The sequence below is a fragment of the Saccostrea echinata genome, unplaced genomic scaffold, assembly GCF_033153115.1.
Source record: "Saccostrea echinata isolate AGI-Se365-2 ecotype Australia unplaced genomic scaffold, CSIRO_AGI_Sech_v1 ptg000014l, whole genome shotgun sequence".
Taxonomy (NCBI): Eukaryota; Metazoa; Mollusca; class Bivalvia; order Ostreida; family Ostreidae; genus Saccostrea; species Saccostrea echinata.
Genome location: NW_026889763.1, coordinates 14,065,825 through 14,087,179, shown reverse-complemented (window position 1 = coordinate 14,087,179; position 21,355 = coordinate 14,065,825). Strand labels below are relative to the sequence as shown.

Genomic DNA, 21,355 nt, shown 5'->3' with positions numbered 1-21,355 from the left:
GTTTTTGGAGCAGGTCCATTCCCAAGGAACTATACGCCCCACCTGAACCAAACTTGTATGGATGATGCATCTAGGGATGGACACTACCACACTTGCTTCGGATGCTGGATCTGACCTAGATTTTCCAGATGAGTGACCAGGTTAAAGTTTTTGGAGCAGATCCATTCCCAAGTAACTATAAGCCCTACCTGGACCAAACTTGCATGGATGATGCATCTAGGGATGGACACTACCACACTTGCTTCGGATGCTGGATCTGACCTAGATTTTCCAGATGAGTGATCAGGTTAAAGTTTTAGGAGCAGGTCCATTCCCAAGTAACTATACGCCCTACCTGGACCAAACTTGCATGGATGATGCATCTAGGGATGGACACTACCACACTTGCTTCGGATGCTGAATCTGACCTAGATTTTCCAGATGAGTGACCAGGTTAAAGTTTTTTGAGCAGGTCCTTTCCCAAGTAACTATAAGCCCTACCTGAACCAAACTTGCATGGATGATGCATATAGGGATGGACACTACCACACTTGCTTCGGATGCTGGATCTGACCTAGATTTTCCAGATGAGTGACCAGGTTAAAGTTTTTGGAGCAGGTCCATTCCCAAGTAACTATACGCCCTACCTGGACCAAACTTGCATGGATGATGCATCTAGGGATGAACACTACACACTTGCTTCGGATGCTGAATCTGACCTAGATTTTCCAGATGAGTGACCAGGTTAAAGTTTTTTGAGCAGGTCTATTTCCAAGTAATTATAAGTCCTTCTTAAACCAAACTTGTATAGATATTGATCTTGGGATGTACACTAACTAGAAAAAATATGATGTGAGATTTGCCTTACTTATAGATAACCTTCGTCGAGGTGAGCTTCGTAATCTTTGATTACCTATGTTTTTTTCTTTACATTACATCCAAAACGTACATCTTTCTTAAAAGTTTCATACTAAATCATGATCGCTAAAACCTTATACTTCATCTCGATCAGTCGAAAGATTAAGCGCTGAATTGACCCAGCATTGCGTAACTACCCGCCAAAAGCTAGAAATCTAAAAATACATGCGGGGTTTTCCAGTAAAAGTTGTCGAGATAAAACAACAAAACAAAGCTACCTCCAGAACGATTAAATAATCAGGTTGTTTGAAATAACTACATTGGGGAAAAAAGTCTGTGGACCGACGTAATTAAAAAAAAATAGCAAATGGGTAGATACAAATCACAAATCTGCAGATAAATAAATGAACTTGATTGAATGACTAAATAAAGGATGTGAAGCAGATAAGATGATTATGATAATAACACATGTAGGGTGTGGTCTACTTATGTTTTTTTAATTATATATAGATTTAACCATAACATGAAGTAGGAGAATTAGGTGTAAATGTGCACTCTTCAACACCTGACGTTTACCTTTCATGCCAAAATGTCAGTCATATTTTAATCTGTTTCATTTTAATTTTTTTGTTATCTTGGTTCACTCACTCGGTGTGTCACATGGTCCAAAGCAACCAGTGATAATCTATTGTTGATTTAAAGTTTATGAAGTGGATATTTTTTACCTTTGTCTCTTGGACAGAAACTGAAGGGACCAAACACATTGCTAGTTTTGACATGATTTTGCCAGTTTTGACATGATTTTTAGCTCACCTGAGCTGAAAGCTCAAGTGAGCTTTTCTGATCACCCATTGTCTGTCGTCCGTCCGTCCGTCCGTCTGTCCGTCCGTCTGTAAACTTTTCACATTTTCAACTTCTTCTCAAGAACCACTGGGCAAATTTTAACCAAACTTGGTACAAAGTATCCTTGGGTGAAGGGGAGTTTAAATTGTTAAAATAAAGGGCCAAGTCCCCTTACAAGGGGAGATAATCAAGAAAAGACAAAAATAGGGTGGGGTCATTAAAAAATCTTCTTCTCAAGAACCACTGGGCCAAAAAAGCTGAAACTTATGTGGAAGCATCCTGGGGTAGTGTAGATTCTAAATTGTTAAAATCATGACCCCCGGGGGTAGGGCGGGGCCACAATAGGGAATCCAAGTTTTACGATGAAATATATAGGAAAAATCTTTAAAAATCTTCTTCTGAAGAACCACTGGGCCAGAAAAGCTGAAACTTATATGGAAGCATCCTAGGATAGTGTAGATTCTAAATTGTTAAAATCATGACCCCCGGGGGTAGGGCGGGGCCACAATAGGGAATCCAAGCTTTACATTGACATATAGAGGAATAAATCTTTAAAAATCTTCTTCTCAAGAACCACTGGGCCAGAAAAGCTGAAACTTATATGGAAGCATCCTGGGATAGTGTAGATTCTAAATTGTTAAAATCATGACCCCAGGGGGTAGGGCGGGGCCACAATAGGGAATCCAAGTTTTACACTGCAATATATAGGAAAAAATCTTTAAAATTCTTCTTCTCAAGAACCACTGGGCTAGAAAAGCTGAAACTTATGTGGAAGCATCCTGGGGTAGTGTAGATTCTAAATTGTTAAAATCATGACCCCCGGGGGTAGGGCGGGGCCACAATAGGGAATCCAAGTTTTACGATGAAATATATAGGAAAAATCTTTAAAAATCTTCTTCTGAAGAACCACTGGGCCAGAAAAGCTGGAACTTATATGGAAGCATCCTAGGATAGTGTAGATTCTAAATTGTTAAAATCATGACCCCCGGGGGTAGGGCGGGGCCACAATAGGGAATCCAAGCTTTACATTGACATATAGAGGAATAAATCTTTAAAAATCTTCTTCTCAAGAACCACTGGGCCAGAAAAGCTGAAACTTATATGGAAGCATCCTGGGATAGTGTAGATTCTAAATTGTTAAAATCATGACCCCAGGGGGTAGGGCGGGGCCACAATAGGGAATCCAAGTTTTACACTGCAATATATAGGAAAAAATCTTTAAAATTCTTCTTCTCAAGAACCACTGGGCTAGAAAAGCTGAAACTTATGTGGAAGCATCCTGGGGTAGTGTAGATTCTAAATTGTTAAAATCATGACCCCCGGGGGTAGGGCGGGGCCACAATAGGGAATCCAAGTTTTACATTGAAATATATAGGAAAAATCTTTAAAAATCTTCTTCTCAAGAACCACTGGGCCAGAAAAGCTGAAACTTATATGGAAGCATCCTGGGATAGTGTAGATTCTAAATTGTTAAAATCATGACCCCAGGGGGTAGGGCGGGGCCACAATAGGGAATCCAAGTTTTACACTGCAATATATAGGAAAAAATCTTTAAAATTCTTCTTCTCAAGAACCACTGGGCTAGAAAAGCTGAAACTTATGTGGAAGCATCCTGGGGTAGTGTAGATTCTAAATTGTTAAAATCATGACCCCCGGGGGTAGGGCGGGGCCACAATAGGGAATCCAAGTTTTACATTGAAATATATAGGAAAAATCTTTAAAAATCTTCTTCTCAAGAACCACTGAGCCAGAAAAGCTGAAACTTATGTGGAAGCATCCTTTGGTAGTGTAGATTCTAAATTGTTAAAATCATGACCCCCGAGGGTAGGGCGGGGCCACAATAGGGAATCCAAGTTTTACATTGAAATATATAGGAAAAATCTTTAAAAATCTTCTTCTCAAGAACCACTGGGCCAGAAAAGCTGAAACGTATGTGGAAGCATCCTTTGGTAGTGTAGATTCTAAATTGTTCAAACAGGACCCCCCGGGGTAGGGAGGGGCCACAATAGGTATTACAAGGGGGGGGGGGGAATCTGGTAAAGAACAGCATGGCCAAAGTTACTCAGGTGAGCGATGTGGCCCATGGGCCTCTTGTTTTAAATCACCTTCCCTCTTTCTTTAACTTATACTTTTTGTTTTGTTTTTATTTTTTGTTTTTTAGAATAAGCTTTAGTATGTGCTATATAGTTTATAACTTGCTGATGTTGTGTGTTATTAATCTCTGTAGTGTCACTAACAATCTGCCATTGAATTCACAGGTATCACCAGTATACTACACAACCAACAGCTTAACGGTATGTAATACTAATTATAGTACAAAGTAGTCATGTACTAATATTACACAACCAACAGCTTAACGGTATGTAATACTAATTAGAGTACAGTGAAACCTGTCTTATCCGACATGCTGCGGGAAATAAAAACAATGTCGGATTAGGCAGTGTGTCGGATTACCCAGTGTTGAATATTTCTGAGCATTATCATTAGTGTCAGACGACTTCATACAAAAAAAAAAATCATTTTTCATTAGGTTAAGAGTACACTTGTATTTAATTGTCAAAGTGTTTGCATAATTGTGTGTTTCTTCGCTGTATAAATTATATCTGATTAGCATTTCTTTGAGAAACAGCGTTTGTGATATAGCATTAGTAAACTCTGTAGTAATATACGATGTTTTTCTTTTTTTTAAAATGGACAAAACATGGAACTGCCAATCGCTTCGAGATTTCGAGATGTTGCAATTTAATTTTTACTTACTGACAGTCGATATTAAAGTAAATATTTCGTCTACCTTCTCTACACAGTGGTATGGTTTGTTTTTTTTTCTACAGATTATTTCTCAACATAGACTGTGGTATTAATACTGTCACGCGACTTTTCATACAAACGGGACGTAACTCTAAAACTGTGCGATTGAATTTTAATCAAACAGACGTAATATTTTAAATTTAATGGGCAACTGAAAGCAGTATTTTTTGCTTTCGGCGAATCTTTTATGTACACAGCCTCGCTTGATTCAGTGTATATTAACCCGGAAATGAAACATTTTCTATAAGACAAGTTGCTGCCTTTCAAATAGTGTATTGTATACATGTTACACAGTAGTTCGCCGTACTCTTTTTTTTTCATAACATGGCTTTACGAAGGACCCTGACTGCATATTTGATTTTAATTTCAAGCTAAAAATCTTTTTTATTCTGTAAGGTAAAGGCGATCTAAACATCATGTACTCTTTTTATTTTCTGTCGCGTGGATGCTGTTTTTTCCAATGCAAGAATAAAATTGATAACAACAGGGACGTACGTATATATAACATCAAAGAGAAATAATTGCCTAATTTTTAATTCAAAAACTGTTCATTTATAATTGCTTACATAAACACTTTGGAACTCGTACATGTAATTAACTACTCTCTAAGTAGACCAATCTTGTGACCAAACGGGACATTCATGTTACCTGGCCAGCGGCTAATTACGGTACACCAGTGTAATTATGTCGGATTACTCAGGGTAAATCATAAAGTAATTATCTACTTCTGTTGACAAAAAATCGCCGGAATTCGGAATGTGCAGTAGTCAGAATATACAGTGTTTTATTCTATATAAATCGATTCACCGCGGTATTTTTTCTCGGTTTGATACACGGTGCAAAATCTCTAATTTTCGGTTCGGTTCATTTTTGGACGGGGTCGTTATTCAGTCGGGTTTGGCATAAGGTAAAACACGTTACTCGGTATAAATAAGTATAGAAAACGTAAATTTTTGATGACTTATAGCTTGTAAAATAATTTTTGACAGTCAAATAATTTTAATCAATTTCTTCTAGTCAATTTGCAAATAAAATTCGTAAAATATGTGACTAGATTTAGAAAAAGAAAGCATAAAACAACATTGAATTTGTTTCCTTCTATCAAAATGTATCGTATCGAAAATAACCGAACCGAGACAAAATTATACAATACATATCGAACCGTGAAGGATGTGTATCTTTTCACCCCTATAAATTATAAAGAAATTTTTGGGAATAAAATATCAGGTCGGAAAGTCCAGTGTGCCGGATTGCACAGTTGTCGGATTGGACAGTGGGCACTGTACTACCTAAGTAGTCATGTACTAATACTACACAACCAACAGCTGAACAGTATGCTAATTATAATACTACCCAAGTATTCATGTACTGGTACAATACAACCAACGGCTTAACTGTATGTAATACTAAGTATAGTACTACCTAAGTAGTCATGTACTAATATTACACAACCAACAGCTTAATGTATTACTAACTTTATACATTATATTACTTATCGTATAATGAAATCTTATACTAACCATGTACTACAATGATGTGATATAATACAAGACTAGTACTAACTTAGAGGTTATTATAATACTAATCAATATATAATGCTAATGGATGTTTTTATGATGACCGGTTGTTAGAATGGAGCTTGTGTCTAATACTTGTGCTGAGATGGTATCTGTTGTTATACTAATCATGCTATTACCTGTACCAGGACTATTACCTGTAAAAGTACTCTTGTAGAGATAAAGCTTTACAGATTACCTCAACTTGTGCTATCTATTGTTGATGGTGCATATTATTTGAATGAATATTAAATTTTGTATATAACGGAACTTTGGTACCTTGAACACAATTATACATCGAATAATAGGAATATGGGAATACGTTAAGGTGATCTGGCAGTCCCAACCACTTTTTCTGTTTTTTAACCTTGTTATCTCGACTTTTTTCTAAATTTAGTCTCGGTCCCCAGTCAAGTTGAAGATAGCGAGGTTTGACTGTTTTTTTATGCAGGTAGTAATGTATTATCACATTCACCACTTATCAAATTTATTTATGGAGATAGTCTTTTTAAGAGGAGTACTAAAAAGAGGGAGAAAAAAAGAGAAGAATTACATGTTAACTTCCTGATGAGAGATACATCAAAATTAAGTGTAATTAGTCATTAAATTATAGCTAGGAAGTAGTAGTGGAATACTCAAGGCTAATTATGGAGCATTAAACATAGGAAAGAAAAGTTTCTTACTCTGGCTAAATGGTTATGATAATTAGTAAGATAGATCTGTATACTCAGTGATTCATTTTGAAAATGGTTATCATGGGTCCAAAGGACCCCTCTGAATGAAAATAATGAGTCCCATGCCAAAATCAGTGCGTCCAAAACCAAGGCCTTAGGGTACCGCATATTAAATACTACAGAGGAAATTCTGGTGAAATATAAATGGATATTGCATGAAAGTGCAAATGTTTTATTGTAGCTGTGAATGGCCTATACTTTGACTTTTGAATTGGAAGTAAGAATACATGATTTTGTGGCAAAAAAATAATATATTGTCAACTGTGCACCTTGTTTCTATTTTTAGATCGTAACTACGATCTTTGTCATAAAAAGCACAGAAGCAGATCAGTTGTTCTATTAAATAAAGTAAAGAAAGTTTTTTAGAAAATGGAAAATAGTCAGAAAGAAAAATGATCAAATTTTATACATGTATACGTCTTGGCTTCTTAGGAAAAAATTAAAATACATAGGTTAAATTACATCTTAAATACAAAGGTATAGCCTAGTTACAGTAGCCTAGTACACCTATACGCTTCAGAAATGTTCCACAGTAGACATAATCGAACTATGCTATCTCACTTCAAAATGTTTTCTGATAATTGCTTGTTATATGCAATTTAACAGTGAATTGTGAAATCTGACCTGTTGTTGGCAAACTTATACCTGTTATAATCACTCATGCATATCGCTTAGCACGTGGAAATGATGCAATCGGTCAAGTTTTGAATCAGATTATATGGAAACAATTTAAAATAATAAATGTCCTTCTATAAATTCATTGCGTCCATTGGGATGCACATTTATCGAAATAATGCGTCCTGGGCAAAATTTGTGCGTAATTTACGCAGGACGCACACCAAAATGAATCACTGATACTGAAAAAGGTGAAGATAACAGTGATGGATCTCAAAAAACCTACAAAACAGTACAAATCTGTGAACACTAAACAGGGCATACACCATGGACAACAAATTCCTGAAGTCTGATAATTAATATTTATTGGATTGGTCTTTATTCTACCTTGTCTACTTAAGTGATTATTAATCCTATTTTAGCACATTCAGCATGTTCAGGTAAAAATATAATAATAGAATAATAAAACTGAAAATTGAACGAAGCTATAGATGCAAATTTGAAGGTAATAATGATGCTCATTGCTACAAATTTTATTTTATATCTGAATATATCATGACTTGTATATGAAGAAATATTATGTTCCTATAGAAAACACAAATAAAAATACAAAGTTAAATGCACACAAAAAGGTGAATAATAAAGGACATGCTGAGATTCATCAATGAAAGTGCTGCTGGGCCATGTCTTGTGTGGGGAGACACGTTTACGTTGGATTAAATCAATAATCAGCAGCAGCCGTTTACTTGGTGATCAGTGGTAGACATGATCGTACATTTTGTACCACAACAACAGACTGATCAACTATCTGGTGTCACGTAATCATCGTAATCATAGGGGGATGGTAGCATCACATTACTGGGTCTAGGCATGAAGTTATTTTAATGAAGAAAAGTTCAGAAATTTATGTAGAGTTTAATGACTTGGGAGGGGACTTAATGAGATTGACTTTCTCCGAGTTAGTTTGTCCTATTTAAACATTTGTAAATAGAAGCAGTGTCAGTCATGAATGATGTCTTACGTCAGTTGTGATTTCATAAGTGGATAGATTCATTGTTTTGAGAGTAACCTTGATTTAAGCATGTATAAAAGAAGTAAGTATGACACAGATGACAGAAGATTGGTAATCACTGGATGCTGAGGGATAGGGGAGAGCAGGGCAGATATTACCTGTCAGATTATCACCTGACTGGGTATTGGGCAGATTTAATGTATCACCTATTTGGGTACAAGGGTATGGGGACAGATTTAATGTATCACCTCTCTAGGTATTGGGGGAGGGGAGCAGATTTAATGTATCACCTGTCTGGATACTAGGGGAGGGAGGCAGATTTAAGGTATTACCTGTCTTGCTAATAGGGACAGGGGTAGATTTAATGTATCACATGTCTGTGTACTGGGATTAGGAGGAGGGACAGATTTAATGTATCATCTGTCTGGGTACTAGGGGAGGGGGGCAGATTTAATGTATCATCTGTCTGGGTACTAGGGGAGGGGGGCAGATTTAAGGTATTACCTGTCTTGCTACTAGGGGACAGGGGTAGATTTAATGTATCACATGTCTGGGTACTGGGGAAGGAGAATGGACAGAATTAATGTATCACCTGTGAGAATGCTGTTTTTTTTTACCTGACTTAACTATCTTTGTTTGATTTACAGGTGGACAGACCCCGTTTTCAGCCTTTCCTCCCATGCAGGAAGGTAAGGAACCATTTCTGTAGAATGTAAACGTACATAATTTGATACAATTATGGTTATCTTTTCATACACATTTCTATTCCTTACAACAACCAAACAAAACAACTGAATAAGATTTTTATCTACTGATGAAATGTAAACAGAGCCTTTATTGAAAAATCTCTAAAGCAGTTGCTAACTGAAGTGGGAAGGGGAAAATGGTTGATGTGAGAATTGGGAAAGCAAGTGCAAGAAAGGGGGAATAAAGAAAAGAATGGGGGATGGAGAAGAGCAAAAAAAGGGGATGAGGATATTTATTAGAAAATTGATTTAATGATTAAGCCTCAGATGCAGAGTAGACCTACAATAGAAAGAAATCTTGACAGATTCTGGAAAAAGTATCAATTTAAGTTGTGAATATATTTTCAAGCAAATTTTACAAGCTTTCAGGTAGCTGAACAAAATATGGTACTTATCAAAATGTAGAAACTGAAAGCAAAAAAAATGTTTGTGAATTTATTGCTTTCAGATTCTGATGTTGAAATAAGTCCACTTAATGTAACTGAAGGTAACAATTTGCATCAGTCTGGGTAGTATTGTCAGATTTGTTGTCGGCCTACTGACGTCAGTACATGTGATCCCCTTTAAGTTGTCAATCTGTTTCCAGTAAAAATGTTGTTTCATGCCCTAAAAGATAATTTTGTATGTAGAGCAATTTGACACCCTTCCCCAAATCAACAAACAGGGATGTATTCATGTAGTAGAGAAGGGGGGATATACATCTTATTGTTTACTTATCTGTCTTGCATTTTTCAGTATAAATGTGATAATTGGTCATTTGTAAAGCTGAGTCACAGTGAGAATAGACCTCCAGTGGCCATGTTTTCCCAATTATGATCTTTCCTCTCACTGTTGTGTTGTTAATGTCTAATGAATTATATCACTGTTTTCTTTTTGTTTTGTTTTGTTTTGTTTTGTTTTGTTTTTTTTTCCAACTGATAAGGTGATATGTACATCTTATTTTACAGGCCAACCGTCCATTCCATTTTCAACATTTCCAACGGAAGGTAAATGCAATAACCATGAATAAGAAATCCTCAATTTATAATGGTCTATTGGTTTTTGTTTTACCTATTTTTAATTTCCAGTATTTAGTGCTGGGCAGTATAGATATTGAAGTGTTTAGTATGTTGTAAGATAATAGTCATTTGTATGTTTTTCCACAAACAGGTCAATCTTCAGGACTTCCATTCACTTCCTTCCCAACAGATGGTAAGTCATCTAACAAACTAAATCCCAGGAATTTTCTATTAATATTGGTTTCCTCATTGCTCTATGATTTTAAATCCTTTTATGTTTGATTTTCTGAAATTCTGTCCCAAATCTAGGCATGTGCTGTATGTTATATGATTTAATGTCTATTTTTAGGCCAAACTTCGATTCCGTTTTCGGCATTCCCACCAGTTCAGCCACCTGAGGGAGGATTTGCCTGTAAGTTATTTTTAAATAGCAAATATCATCTGAATTCTCTACAAACAGTTACTTCGTTTTTTGTTTTAGAGTAATCAAAAGTCCTGACAATTTATGATTTTGAAAAAAAAAAGTCATGCCATTGGATAACTTTTGATTGGCACATTCTGTTCAAGAGGATCATTTATATAATTAATTCAAACTACTCTGCACATTCAAGCAATATAATATACTCAAATTACTGTACATTACTTTATAAAACTTTACTTGACATATTTAAAGTTCCACCACCTCAGCCCCCTCCTGGACCCCCAGCAGGTGGACCCCCAGGACCTCCCGGTCCCCCAAGGCCAGCTGATTTTATATGTCCGCCCCGTCCTAACTATGGAACGGAGGGTAAACCTATCATGCTGCATGCCAATCACTTCCAAGTGCGTATTCCAAAGGGAGTAATACACCACTACGATATTTCCATTGTGCCTGATAAATGTCCAAGGAGGGTCAATAGGTCAGTGTCACCAAAGTAATAGCTACTGTAACGCAGTATTTTGTAGATATTATAATAGTGTCTGTGTTTATGAAACAGGTAACTGAATATCAAGCTCCAAAGGAATTCCAATTAGAATCTAATTTTTGGAAATGGGTATTCACATGTTTATGCTAAATAAAGAAATTTGGAACATGTTGAAGGATAAAACATGCATGTTTGATAATTCTGAGAAAATTTAAGTTTTCCTTTTTAGGTCCTTGTGTATAAATTGTTTATCTTTATTATTAATGAGCAATTTGGTCTTATGTGGTCTCTATATTATTTTGCAGAGAAATAATTGAAACAATGGTCACTGCATATAGTCAGAAAATCTTCTCAGGAATGAAACCGGTGTTTGATGGACGCAAAAATCTGTACAGCCGAGATCCTCTTCCGATTGGTCGAGACAAGGTCAGTGACAGGTCAATTCTTAATGGTTTAAAATTTAATATAACTTCATGTATGTAAACAAAAAGACAGATTTTATAAGGAATGTCTTAAACATGTTTCTGTGTATACTACTTAGAAATGTAAACTATTCTGCAGATAAGCATTTGTGTACATGTATTTTAAATGTACTGATGAAAGTCATATCTCTTACCTACATGCCTGATACAGTAAGCCCTGCATGTTACAAACACAGATATGTTGAATTCATGATAGAGAAACCAGCAATCTAATTGAATACAGTTAGTACATCTACATCAGAAAAATTATTCCTGTAATCATGGTTATTGTGAGAAACAAACAATGCAATCTAACACACTTGTACATTTCTGTCAAATTATTCCTGTAATGATGAGAAACTAGCAATCTTAGGACTTACAGCTATACATCTATGTTAGATTATACCTGTAATGATGATAGGACCTACAGTTGTACACCTAAGTCAAATTATACCTGTAATTATGGCTGCTGTATTTGACGTGCTTTGGTTCCTGTATTAGGTAGAACTCGAGGTCACCTTGCCCGGTGAAGGTAAAGACCGGGTGTTTAAGGTGGGCATCAAATGGGTTACCCAGGTGAGCCTTTATGCCCTTGAGGAGGCTCTAGAGGGGCGATCCCAACAGATTCCGTACGAGTCGATACAGGCTCTTGATGTCATAATGCGGCATCTGCCCAGCATGAAGTAAGTATAGTGGAGCATTGATCAGTGTCCCCCCCTGGTGTAGTGGGGAGTAGGTATAACTAACCCTGCCCCTCACTGGCATGCTGCACCCCAAAAGCTTAGGGGGTTTGAACGGTCAGTGAGGGAGTAGCTAATCGCTAGAGAAATCAAGCAGCAAATGGGAAGGATTTTATTGAAGGAATGTATGTCTAATAAAGAAACTGCCTACAGAATATGGTAATTGTGTGTATTCTTTGAAGTTCCTGCTTTGCTGCTTATTTGCCTGGTGATATCTTAGAATCAGTTGTCTGTCTGAGTGATAGTCGCCTAGCGATGGTCGCCGGTCAGGTGTAGCAAGCTCTCTCTCTATCCTGTCTCCCCTTCTCTCTGTAACACAGGTGGAGCTCGAGGTTACACTCCCGGGGGAGGGAAAAGACAGAGTTTTCAATATCACAATGAAATGGATGCAGCAGATCAGTTTGTTTGGCCTGGAGGAGGCTCTACAAGGCCACACCCGGGAAATTCCGCAGGACGCAATCACGGCCGTTGATATTATCATGCGTCACTTGCCTAGTATGACGTGAGTATCGTGGTCAGTTGGTTCTATCGTTAGACTGATCACTTTTACCCTTTTGATTTGCTCCCATTTCAACATGTTCAATATGCATCCATATGTATGATTGGTGAATTAAATAGGAAAATTTCAAATGTTACATGGTAATACTTGAGGACTCCAGGAGATAAAAAAAAAAATTCACGAGCCTGCTGTGTTGACTTACTTTTCTAGTTTTTCTGTGGGAATGTACAGAGATGTTTGGCATGTTGTAAAATAAAAATTAGAGTAGGGCATAAAAGCAGGAAGTTGAGAAAGTACGACAATTATTGCTTGAGAAACAAGTGGAAGTTTTTATTTTAAGAATTTTCTCCTTCTGTAGTTATATGAAAGAATAATTGGGAAGTGGGGGATCTGATTCTCTCTCTCTCTCTCTCTCCTTGATATACATGTATGCAGAAGAAGAGGATTAAGTTCTTAAACTCTATTTAAGTCTGTGTATAAAGGACTCATTAACAAACATGTACTAACTCCAGCACATATGTAGCATTTTGTAGAAAGCACACCACTGAAATGTAATTCTTGGGTATATTATTTTGTGGCATGAGTCACAATGTAACACTTGTAATCTTTAAATGTAATAATGTAATCAGTTGATAGCATGACTGTCAGTATCACATACAGGTGACATTGATATTCCTTATCTAGACAACAAGTAATATGCTTCAGCAATGTAAGTTATGACTAAGAATGTTACATGCTATGTAATTGTAGAAATCATGAATCTAAAATTAATAGCTGTAAAGTAAAGTGTATTATTTTTTCACATGCAGACTCTCAAAAGATCAGGATATTTTAAGTAGGTTTAAGTTTAGCTTAGTATAAGACCAGGGCTTAAAGTAGAATTAAATCTTTTGACATAAAGCAATGTCCTTATAGCAATCATAAGTGATGTAAGCTTGGGGATTATGTCTAATTGTTTAATATTACTGTTTCATTTCTAAACCAAATTTTTATCTAACTAGTTGCCTTTTTGATAGCTTTGTAAATTTTTGTAAGTAGGAGGTTGTACAGTTATTTAAAAATAAAAATTGCTTTTTAAGTGGACTTATTACTGATGGACATGTGTAATGTTATTTTAGTGAGTTCACCTTTTTAACTAGCCGCTAGATGTTATTAATAGGCGTTAATTGTAGGCTAGGCTTGTATTCTTAACTTTATTGTCAATGGTTCCAGTTATCACTTCAGCAGAATTCTTTTTGTAAGTCAGAACTCTCTTTGGCTTAATGGGCATATTCATCAGTATTTTATATCATGTATTACACATTTAAGATAAAAGTTATTACACATTTAAGATAAAAGTTAACAGAGTGTGTATTACATTTTCGACTGTCTTTGGAAAAGGAAATGATGCGCATTATAACCCATTTGACTACAAAAATTCAATGGTAATTCAGATTTCTCAAAAATATTATCCCTTTAAATACATGTATCTAAGAATTTATTTAGCAAAAATATATAGAAGTGTTAAGCTTGTCAAATGTGTGTTCTTGAGTTGTACAACTTGACTGATCTTTGACAGGTACACCCCTGTGGGACGTTCCTTCTTCTCTCCGCCAGAGGGGTATGACCACCCCCTGGGTGGTGGTAGGGAGGTGTGGTTTGGGTTCCACCAGAGCGTCAGACCCTCCCACTGGAAAATGATGCTGAACATTGATGGTAAAGGGGAATAACTGCTGTGTGTCAATAAAAAATGTGTAAAATTCTGACAAAGGGAAAATGAATTTCAGTAGGATTTGAGAGGAAAATAACTTGTATCATTTAAAACTTTAAACTATGATTAAAAATACTAGGGCTGGGACGATACAACTTTTTCTATATCGATACGTATCCCGATATTTGAGCCACGATACGATATGTATCACGATATGTTTAATTGGTTATAAATTCTTTTTTTATATTGAAATGAACAAAACATTTCTTCACAAATAAGAATAATTTATTCAAAGAAGTTGCATATCTGTTGTAAAACTTAATTATTTTGCACAAGTGGTCTTAATTATTATGTATTTCATATTTATATTTATATTAAGCATATTTATTTTATATATTAAACCCAAAATGTTAAGTAAACAAAGAAAAACACAAGTCAGAATTTTTTGGGCGATATGTCGATATTTCTTCATACGTATCGATATGCGTATCATCCTCACATTGAATCGATATTATCGATATCTCGATATATCGTCCCAGCCCTAAAAAATACTGCAGAAATCCTGACAAGGATAGGTAAATGATTTTTATGCCCCGCCATGAATATGGCCGGGGCATATAGTGTTTGTCATGTCCGTCTTCCGTCACACTTTGTGTTTAGCTCTGTTCAGAGCTCAGTTTCAAAGAAACTATCCAAGATATTTTTATCAAACTTCATATGCTGATAGATATTAATGAGAGCTATGCAACTGCATCAACATTTTTTGACCTTGACCTTTTCTTTTTTGACCTTGACCTCACTTTTCTTAAATTAGTGTTTAGCTCACTTTTAAAGATACCATTCAAGATAGTGTAATCAAACTTCATATGTTGATACATACTGATGTAAGCTATTCAACTGCATCAACATTTTTTGACCTTGACCTTTCTTTTGACCTTGACCTTTCTTTTGACCTTGACCTCACTTTTCTTAAATTAGTGTTTAGCTTAGTTTTAATGAAACCATTCAAGATATTTTTAACAAACTTCATATGCTGATACATAGTGATGAGAGCTATTCAACTGCATCAACATTTTTTGACCTTGGACTTTCCTTTGACCTTGACCTCACTTTTCTTAAATTAGTGTCAAACTTCATATGCTGTTACATACTGATGAGAGCTATTCAACTGCATCAATATTTTTTTACCTTTTCTTTGACCTTGACCTCGCTTTTCTTAAATTAGTGTTTAGCTCACTTTTAAAGAAACCATTCATAATATTTCTGTCAAACTTCATATGCTAATACATACTGATGTAACCTTTTCAACTGCATCAACAATTTTTGACCTTGACCTTTCCTTTGACCCTGACCTCACTTTACTTAAATTAGTGTCAAACTTCATATGCTGATACATACTGATGTAAGCTATTCAACTGCATCAATATTTTTTCACCTTGATCTTTCCTTTGACCTTGACCTCACTTTTCTCAATTTGTGTTAAAATGTTGCATTACTAATATACCCTTGGTGGGGCATTCATGTCCTATGGACATATTTCTAGTTTGTTTTTTTTTATTTTGACTATGGGAGAGCATTGTAAATAGGTTATTTGTGTAAATTAAGTATGTATTGTCATTGTTTCAGTATCTGCCACTGCCTTTTACAAAGCCCAGCCTGTGATAGAATTCATGTGTGAAGTGTTGGATATCAAAGACGTCAACGAACAGAAACGTCCCCTCACAGACTCTCAGAGAGTCAAATTTACAAAGGAAATCAGGGGTATGTGTTTTCAACAGTACACAGTCTCAGCATAAAAGAAATGTGTTGTAAAGACCTTAAAGTCTTAATCTATTGACAACATGTGTTTTCTCTCTGGAGATGTCTTACTTTTCGTAAGGGAATTATAAAGTAAATTTCTCTCTGAAATTTGATAGTTTGTCTAGTATTTTCTGAAACCCATTGAAGATTTAGCCAAACTTTTACAGGTCTTAAAGTTGAAATAACTCACTGTGGAACCATGAGGCGTAAATATCGTGTGTGTAACGTAACCAGACGGCCAGCCCAGACACAGTCGTAAGTATTCATAATATTGCAGTCATACATCCATCCTAGATACAGTTATGATACCAAGTCTATCACATTTTTACACCTCACCCATATGCCGTTTTAATATCAATCTCAGGTATACACACACAGTCCAGATATACATAGTAATATCACAGTTATACTCCCAGACAAGGCCTGTTATTACAATACTACCAATGAGGATTTTATGATGAGCTATTTAGTTTACTATCAGATGGTTTACAGTTGTTTGTACTATTATGGACTATTTTGTTTACTATCAGATGGTTTACAGTTGTTTGTACCATTATGGATTATTTTGTTTACTGTCAGATGGTTTACAGTTGTTTGTACCATTATGGACTATTTTGTTTACTATCAGATGGTTTACAGTTGTTTGTACTATTATGGACTATTTTGTTTACTATCAGATGGTTTACAGTTGTTTGTACTATTATGAACTGTTTTGTTTACTATCAGATGGTTTACAATTGTTTGTACTATTATGGACTATTTTGTTTACTATCAGATGGTTTACAGTTGTTTGTACTATTATGAACTGTTTTGTTTACTATCAGATGGTTTACAATTGTTTGTACTATTATGGACTATTTTGTTTACTATCAGATAGTTTACAATTGTTTTTACTATTATGGACTATTTTTACTATCAGATGGTTTACAGTTGTTTGTACTATTATGGACTATTTTGTTTACTATCAGATAGTTTACAATTGTTTTTACTATTATGGACTATTTTTACTATCAGATGGTTTACAGTTGTTTGTACTATTATGGACTATTTTGAATACTATCAGATGGTTTACAATTGTTTGTACTATTATGGACTATTTTGTTTACTATCAGATGGTTTACAATTGTTTGTACTATTATGGACTGTTTTGTTTACTATCAGATGGTTTACAGTTGTTTGTACCATTATGGACTATTTTGTTTACTATCAGATGGTTTACAATTGTTTGTACTATTATGGACTATTTTGTTTACTATCAGATGGTTTACAGTTGTTGGTACTATTATGAAGTTATTTAGTTTACTATCAGATGGTTTACAATTGTTATACCCCCTGCAAACGAAGTTTAGGGGGGGTATATTGGAATCAGCTTGTCCGTCTGTCTGTCCGTCTGTCTGTAGACGAGATTTTGTCCGGACCATTTCTTGGAAACTGTTGCAAGGATTTGTCTGAAAATTTGTACACTTATTCTTTGCCATATGAAGGTGTGCACCTGGTATTTTCATCATGATTGGATAATTTTTTTGCATTTTACAGGTTTTTTTTTTAATTTTATTATGTGGTTTTGTCTGGATCTGTTCCCAGAGACTATTGCATAGATTTGTATGAAAATTTGTACACTTATTATTTACCATATGAAGATGTGCCCCTGGTATTTTCAATATTATTTGATAATTTTTCTGCATTTTACAGGTGTTTTTTTTTTTTATTTTTATTGACTTAGTCATTTTGGGTTCATGTCTAAGTTTTGAGACATAGAATCTAGAACATCTGTACAAAAATGTGAACTACAGCTTAAAACTACTCATTAGAACTAAAAAAAAATCACAAAGTATTAAAACAGTTTTTACATTACACAGCAGATAGTGTAAATTATCCATTTGTCCCTTGGGAGTAATGAGTGGACATGCATCCAGTTAAAGATTAATTAATGAGTTCAGTGTGGGAAGCTGTTACTGGGCATCTCTGATCAAGCAGGTCTTATCTATATCTCCTGGGAATTGGGCAGAAAGAAATAAAGATCTCTGTTGTCTAAGTCTCTTAATTGTAATTTATGTCTGTCAAAATACATAGTTACTGGAAGCAGCCTTTTATTTTTAAAATGAGTTTGATATAAAGGTATTAAGATCAATTTGATTTTGTATAATTAATTATGATATTTTTTTTTCAACAATCAATTTGCAGAATGTGATATCTCACAAAGATGACAGATAGTTGCAAACTATTTTTTTCAATGTAATAAAAAACACTGTACAGGTGACTCTCGATGGCTCGAACTCCGATCTCGAGAAGTGAACCTCTGGTCCCGTTTTTTCCCTCTATATAACTAAGCAAACTTACTTCCGATCTCTCGAACTTCCAATCTCTCGAAGTTCTCTATCTCTTGAACCAAGACCTGGGTCCCGTTACACACATTTTATTGTTTTTTACTCTCTATCTCTCGAAGTTTTGATTGCGTGTCTGTACACGCCAATCAAGCGAAAAATTAATGCAGCTTGGACTTACCTGGATAACAGTGAACGCCTGGGGTTGGCATGAAGGTGTTAATTGGGTGTTTACATAGATGACACTATACCTGTGAACATGCGAGTGTTGATATAAATAATTAATTGGTAAATTAGAAAGGAATTGCTTCACAACTTATTTTGACTTGACAGCGAGACGAAAATTTTTAGAAAATAATTTAAGAGGCGTGTCAATAATTTTCCATAGATTATGAAGTTTTATTAGAGTGTACATAATCCCAGTATGACAAACATTGCACAAGAAATCCTATCTCAAGAATTAGATACCGATTTAATACAAGAAATCTGGTAAAAGACCCGGTCAAGCCCGGGGGGTAGCCACACCGACGATTGCTATTCAGGTTTTATGTAATCATGAAATGAGAATAAATAAATATTGAAGCTTAAAGATATCGTTTTATTTATTCAAAATACGATCATTGTTGTTGAAATCAAGTGAATTGCCTGTAAAATACGCATGAAAACGTGTAATGATAATATCAACATATACTTCCGGTATTTATAATAGTAGAACAATGATGATCGGAACTGAAAATTCCGGATTTTATTCACTTTCTATCTCGAGAACCCCTCGATCTCTCGAACTTTTCTTGCGGTCCCTTGAACTTCGAGAGATCGAGAGTCACCTGTAATTACTAGTATTGATGTTTTATTAGGCTGCACCTTAGTTTCATTCATTTAACAAAAATATAATGAGTAATTAAATTTTCACTCTAAATGTTTAAGCAAATTGTGAACACCTCTCACATCTAGAAAACATCAGTGATTTGGTACCTTCTCTGAAAAACCCAGCGGGGGGTATTTGTCCCTTTTGGACAGTTCTAGTTTGTACTATTATGGACTATTTTGTTTACTATCAGATAGTTTACAATTGTTTGTACTATTATGGACTATTTTTACTATCAGATGGTTTACAGTTGTTTGTACTATTATGGACTATTTTGTTTACTATCAGATGGTTTACAATTGTTTGTACTTTTATGGACTATTTTGTTTACTATCAGATGGTTTACAGTTGTTTGTACTATTATGGACTATTTTGTTTACTATCAGATGGTTTACAGTTGTTTGTACTATTATGGACTATTTTGTTTACTATCAGATGGTTTACAGTTGTTTGTACCATTATGGACTATTTTGTTTACTATCAGATGGTTTACAATTGTTTGTACTATTATGGACTATTTTGTTTACTATCAGATGGTTTACAGTTGTTTGTACTATTATGGACTATTTTGTTTACTATCAGATGGTTTACAGTTGTTTGTACTATTATGGACTATTTTGTTTACTGTCAGATGGTTTACAGTTGTTTGTACTATTATGGACTATTTTGTTTACTATCAGATGGTTTATAGTTGTTGGTACTATAATGAAGTTATTTAGTTTACTATCAGATGGTTTACAATTGTTTGTACTATTATGGACTATTTTGTTTACTATCAGATGGTTTACAGTTGTTTGTACTATTATGGACTATTTTGAATACTATCAGATGGTTTACAGTTGTTTGTACTATTATGGACTATTTTGTTTACTATCAGATGGTTTACAGTTGTTTGTACTATTATGGACTATTTTGTTTACTATCAGATGGTTTACAGTTGTTTGTACTATTATGGACTATTTTGTTTACTATCAGATGGTTTACAGTTGTTTGTACTATTATGGACTATTTTGTTTACTATCAGATGGTTTACAATTGTTTGTACCTGACAGGTTCCCTCTACAGCTGGACTCGGGACAGACTGTGGAATGTACAGTAGCCAGATATTTCCTGGAGAGATACAAAATGAAACTTCAGTAAGTCATATTCATCTGTTCTCTGTGTCCAAGATTTGATGTATAATCATTCAAGAATACTGGGTACTTCACTGTTAAAGGATATTTTTTTCTTATTTTAAGGATAGCAAATGGAGACTTACTGGTTGAGAATTTTTGTTTTTGGATGTACCATACTTATAAATGACTTGGCATTCATTTTCATTGTACGGATTTGATTGATCTGTTGTAAGTGTAGAGCATTTAATGCCACTATGTTGTCTAAATAGGAAAAGGTTTAATCTACATGTTTTATTATAGATACCCTCATTTGCCTTGTCTACAAGTGGGCCAGGAGCAGAAACACACTTATCTCCCCTTGGAGGTCAGTATTTATTGCACAGTGATTTAGATATATGCAGATACATCATTAAGTTTTAAGCAAAATAAATAAAAGTTTTCTTACAAAATGTTATATATTTCTGATCTATAACTCTCACTAGCCAGACATACCACTGTTGTTTTGTTTACCTGGTCTTGTTACCTGTTACAGGTGTGTAATGTGGTGGGAGGACAGAGATGCATTAAGAAGTTGACAGATATGCAGACATCCACCATGATCAAGGTTTCTCAAATAAGTGACCCCCCACGTACAGCAGACTACATGTCTGTACAGAGTGCTCCCCTTGTTTAGAGACTTTTTTACTCATATGGTGGACTTGTCTGTTACATTTCCACATTTCTCCTGTTTACGTTTTGTATCTTTTTTATCTCTTTCTTTGCTTCTCTGGGAGAAGTGCAGAGATAGGAATGTCACTGGGAATT

The 21,355-nt window shown here is 35.1% G+C and overlaps 1 protein-coding gene across 7 annotated transcripts in view; it reads left to right on the top strand.

The window, feature by feature from the left end:
- Nucleotides 1–21,355, top strand: part of LOC133186788 (protein argonaute-2-like) — a 43,765-nt gene that overhangs the window by 2,580 nt on the left and 19,830 nt on the right. For 6 of the 7 annotated variants that reach the window (XM_061322097.1, XM_061322099.1, XM_061322095.1 and 3 more), the window contains exons 2-15: nucleotides 3,939–3,974; nucleotides 9,053–9,094; nucleotides 10,099–10,137; nucleotides 10,301–10,342; nucleotides 10,499–10,561; nucleotides 10,823–11,048; nucleotides 11,360–11,480; nucleotides 12,576–12,757; nucleotides 14,313–14,449; nucleotides 16,071–16,205; nucleotides 16,412–16,499; nucleotides 20,489–20,572; nucleotides 20,852–20,915; nucleotides 21,084–21,155. In XM_061322097.1, coding sequence (XP_061178081.1) covers nucleotides 3,939–3,974; nucleotides 9,053–9,094; nucleotides 10,099–10,137; nucleotides 10,301–10,342; nucleotides 10,499–10,561; nucleotides 10,823–11,048; nucleotides 11,360–11,480; nucleotides 12,576–12,757; nucleotides 14,313–14,449; nucleotides 16,071–16,205; nucleotides 16,412–16,499; nucleotides 20,489–20,572; nucleotides 20,852–20,915; nucleotides 21,084–21,155 — 1,331 coding nt within the window. The remainder of the gene's footprint in view (nucleotides 1–3,938; nucleotides 3,975–9,052; nucleotides 9,095–10,098; nucleotides 10,138–10,300; nucleotides 10,343–10,498; nucleotides 10,562–10,822; nucleotides 11,049–11,359; nucleotides 11,481–12,575; nucleotides 12,758–14,312; nucleotides 14,450–16,070; nucleotides 16,206–16,411; nucleotides 16,500–20,488; nucleotides 20,573–20,851; nucleotides 20,916–21,083; nucleotides 21,156–21,355) is intronic. The other variant, XM_061322101.1, reaches the window with a different exon arrangement.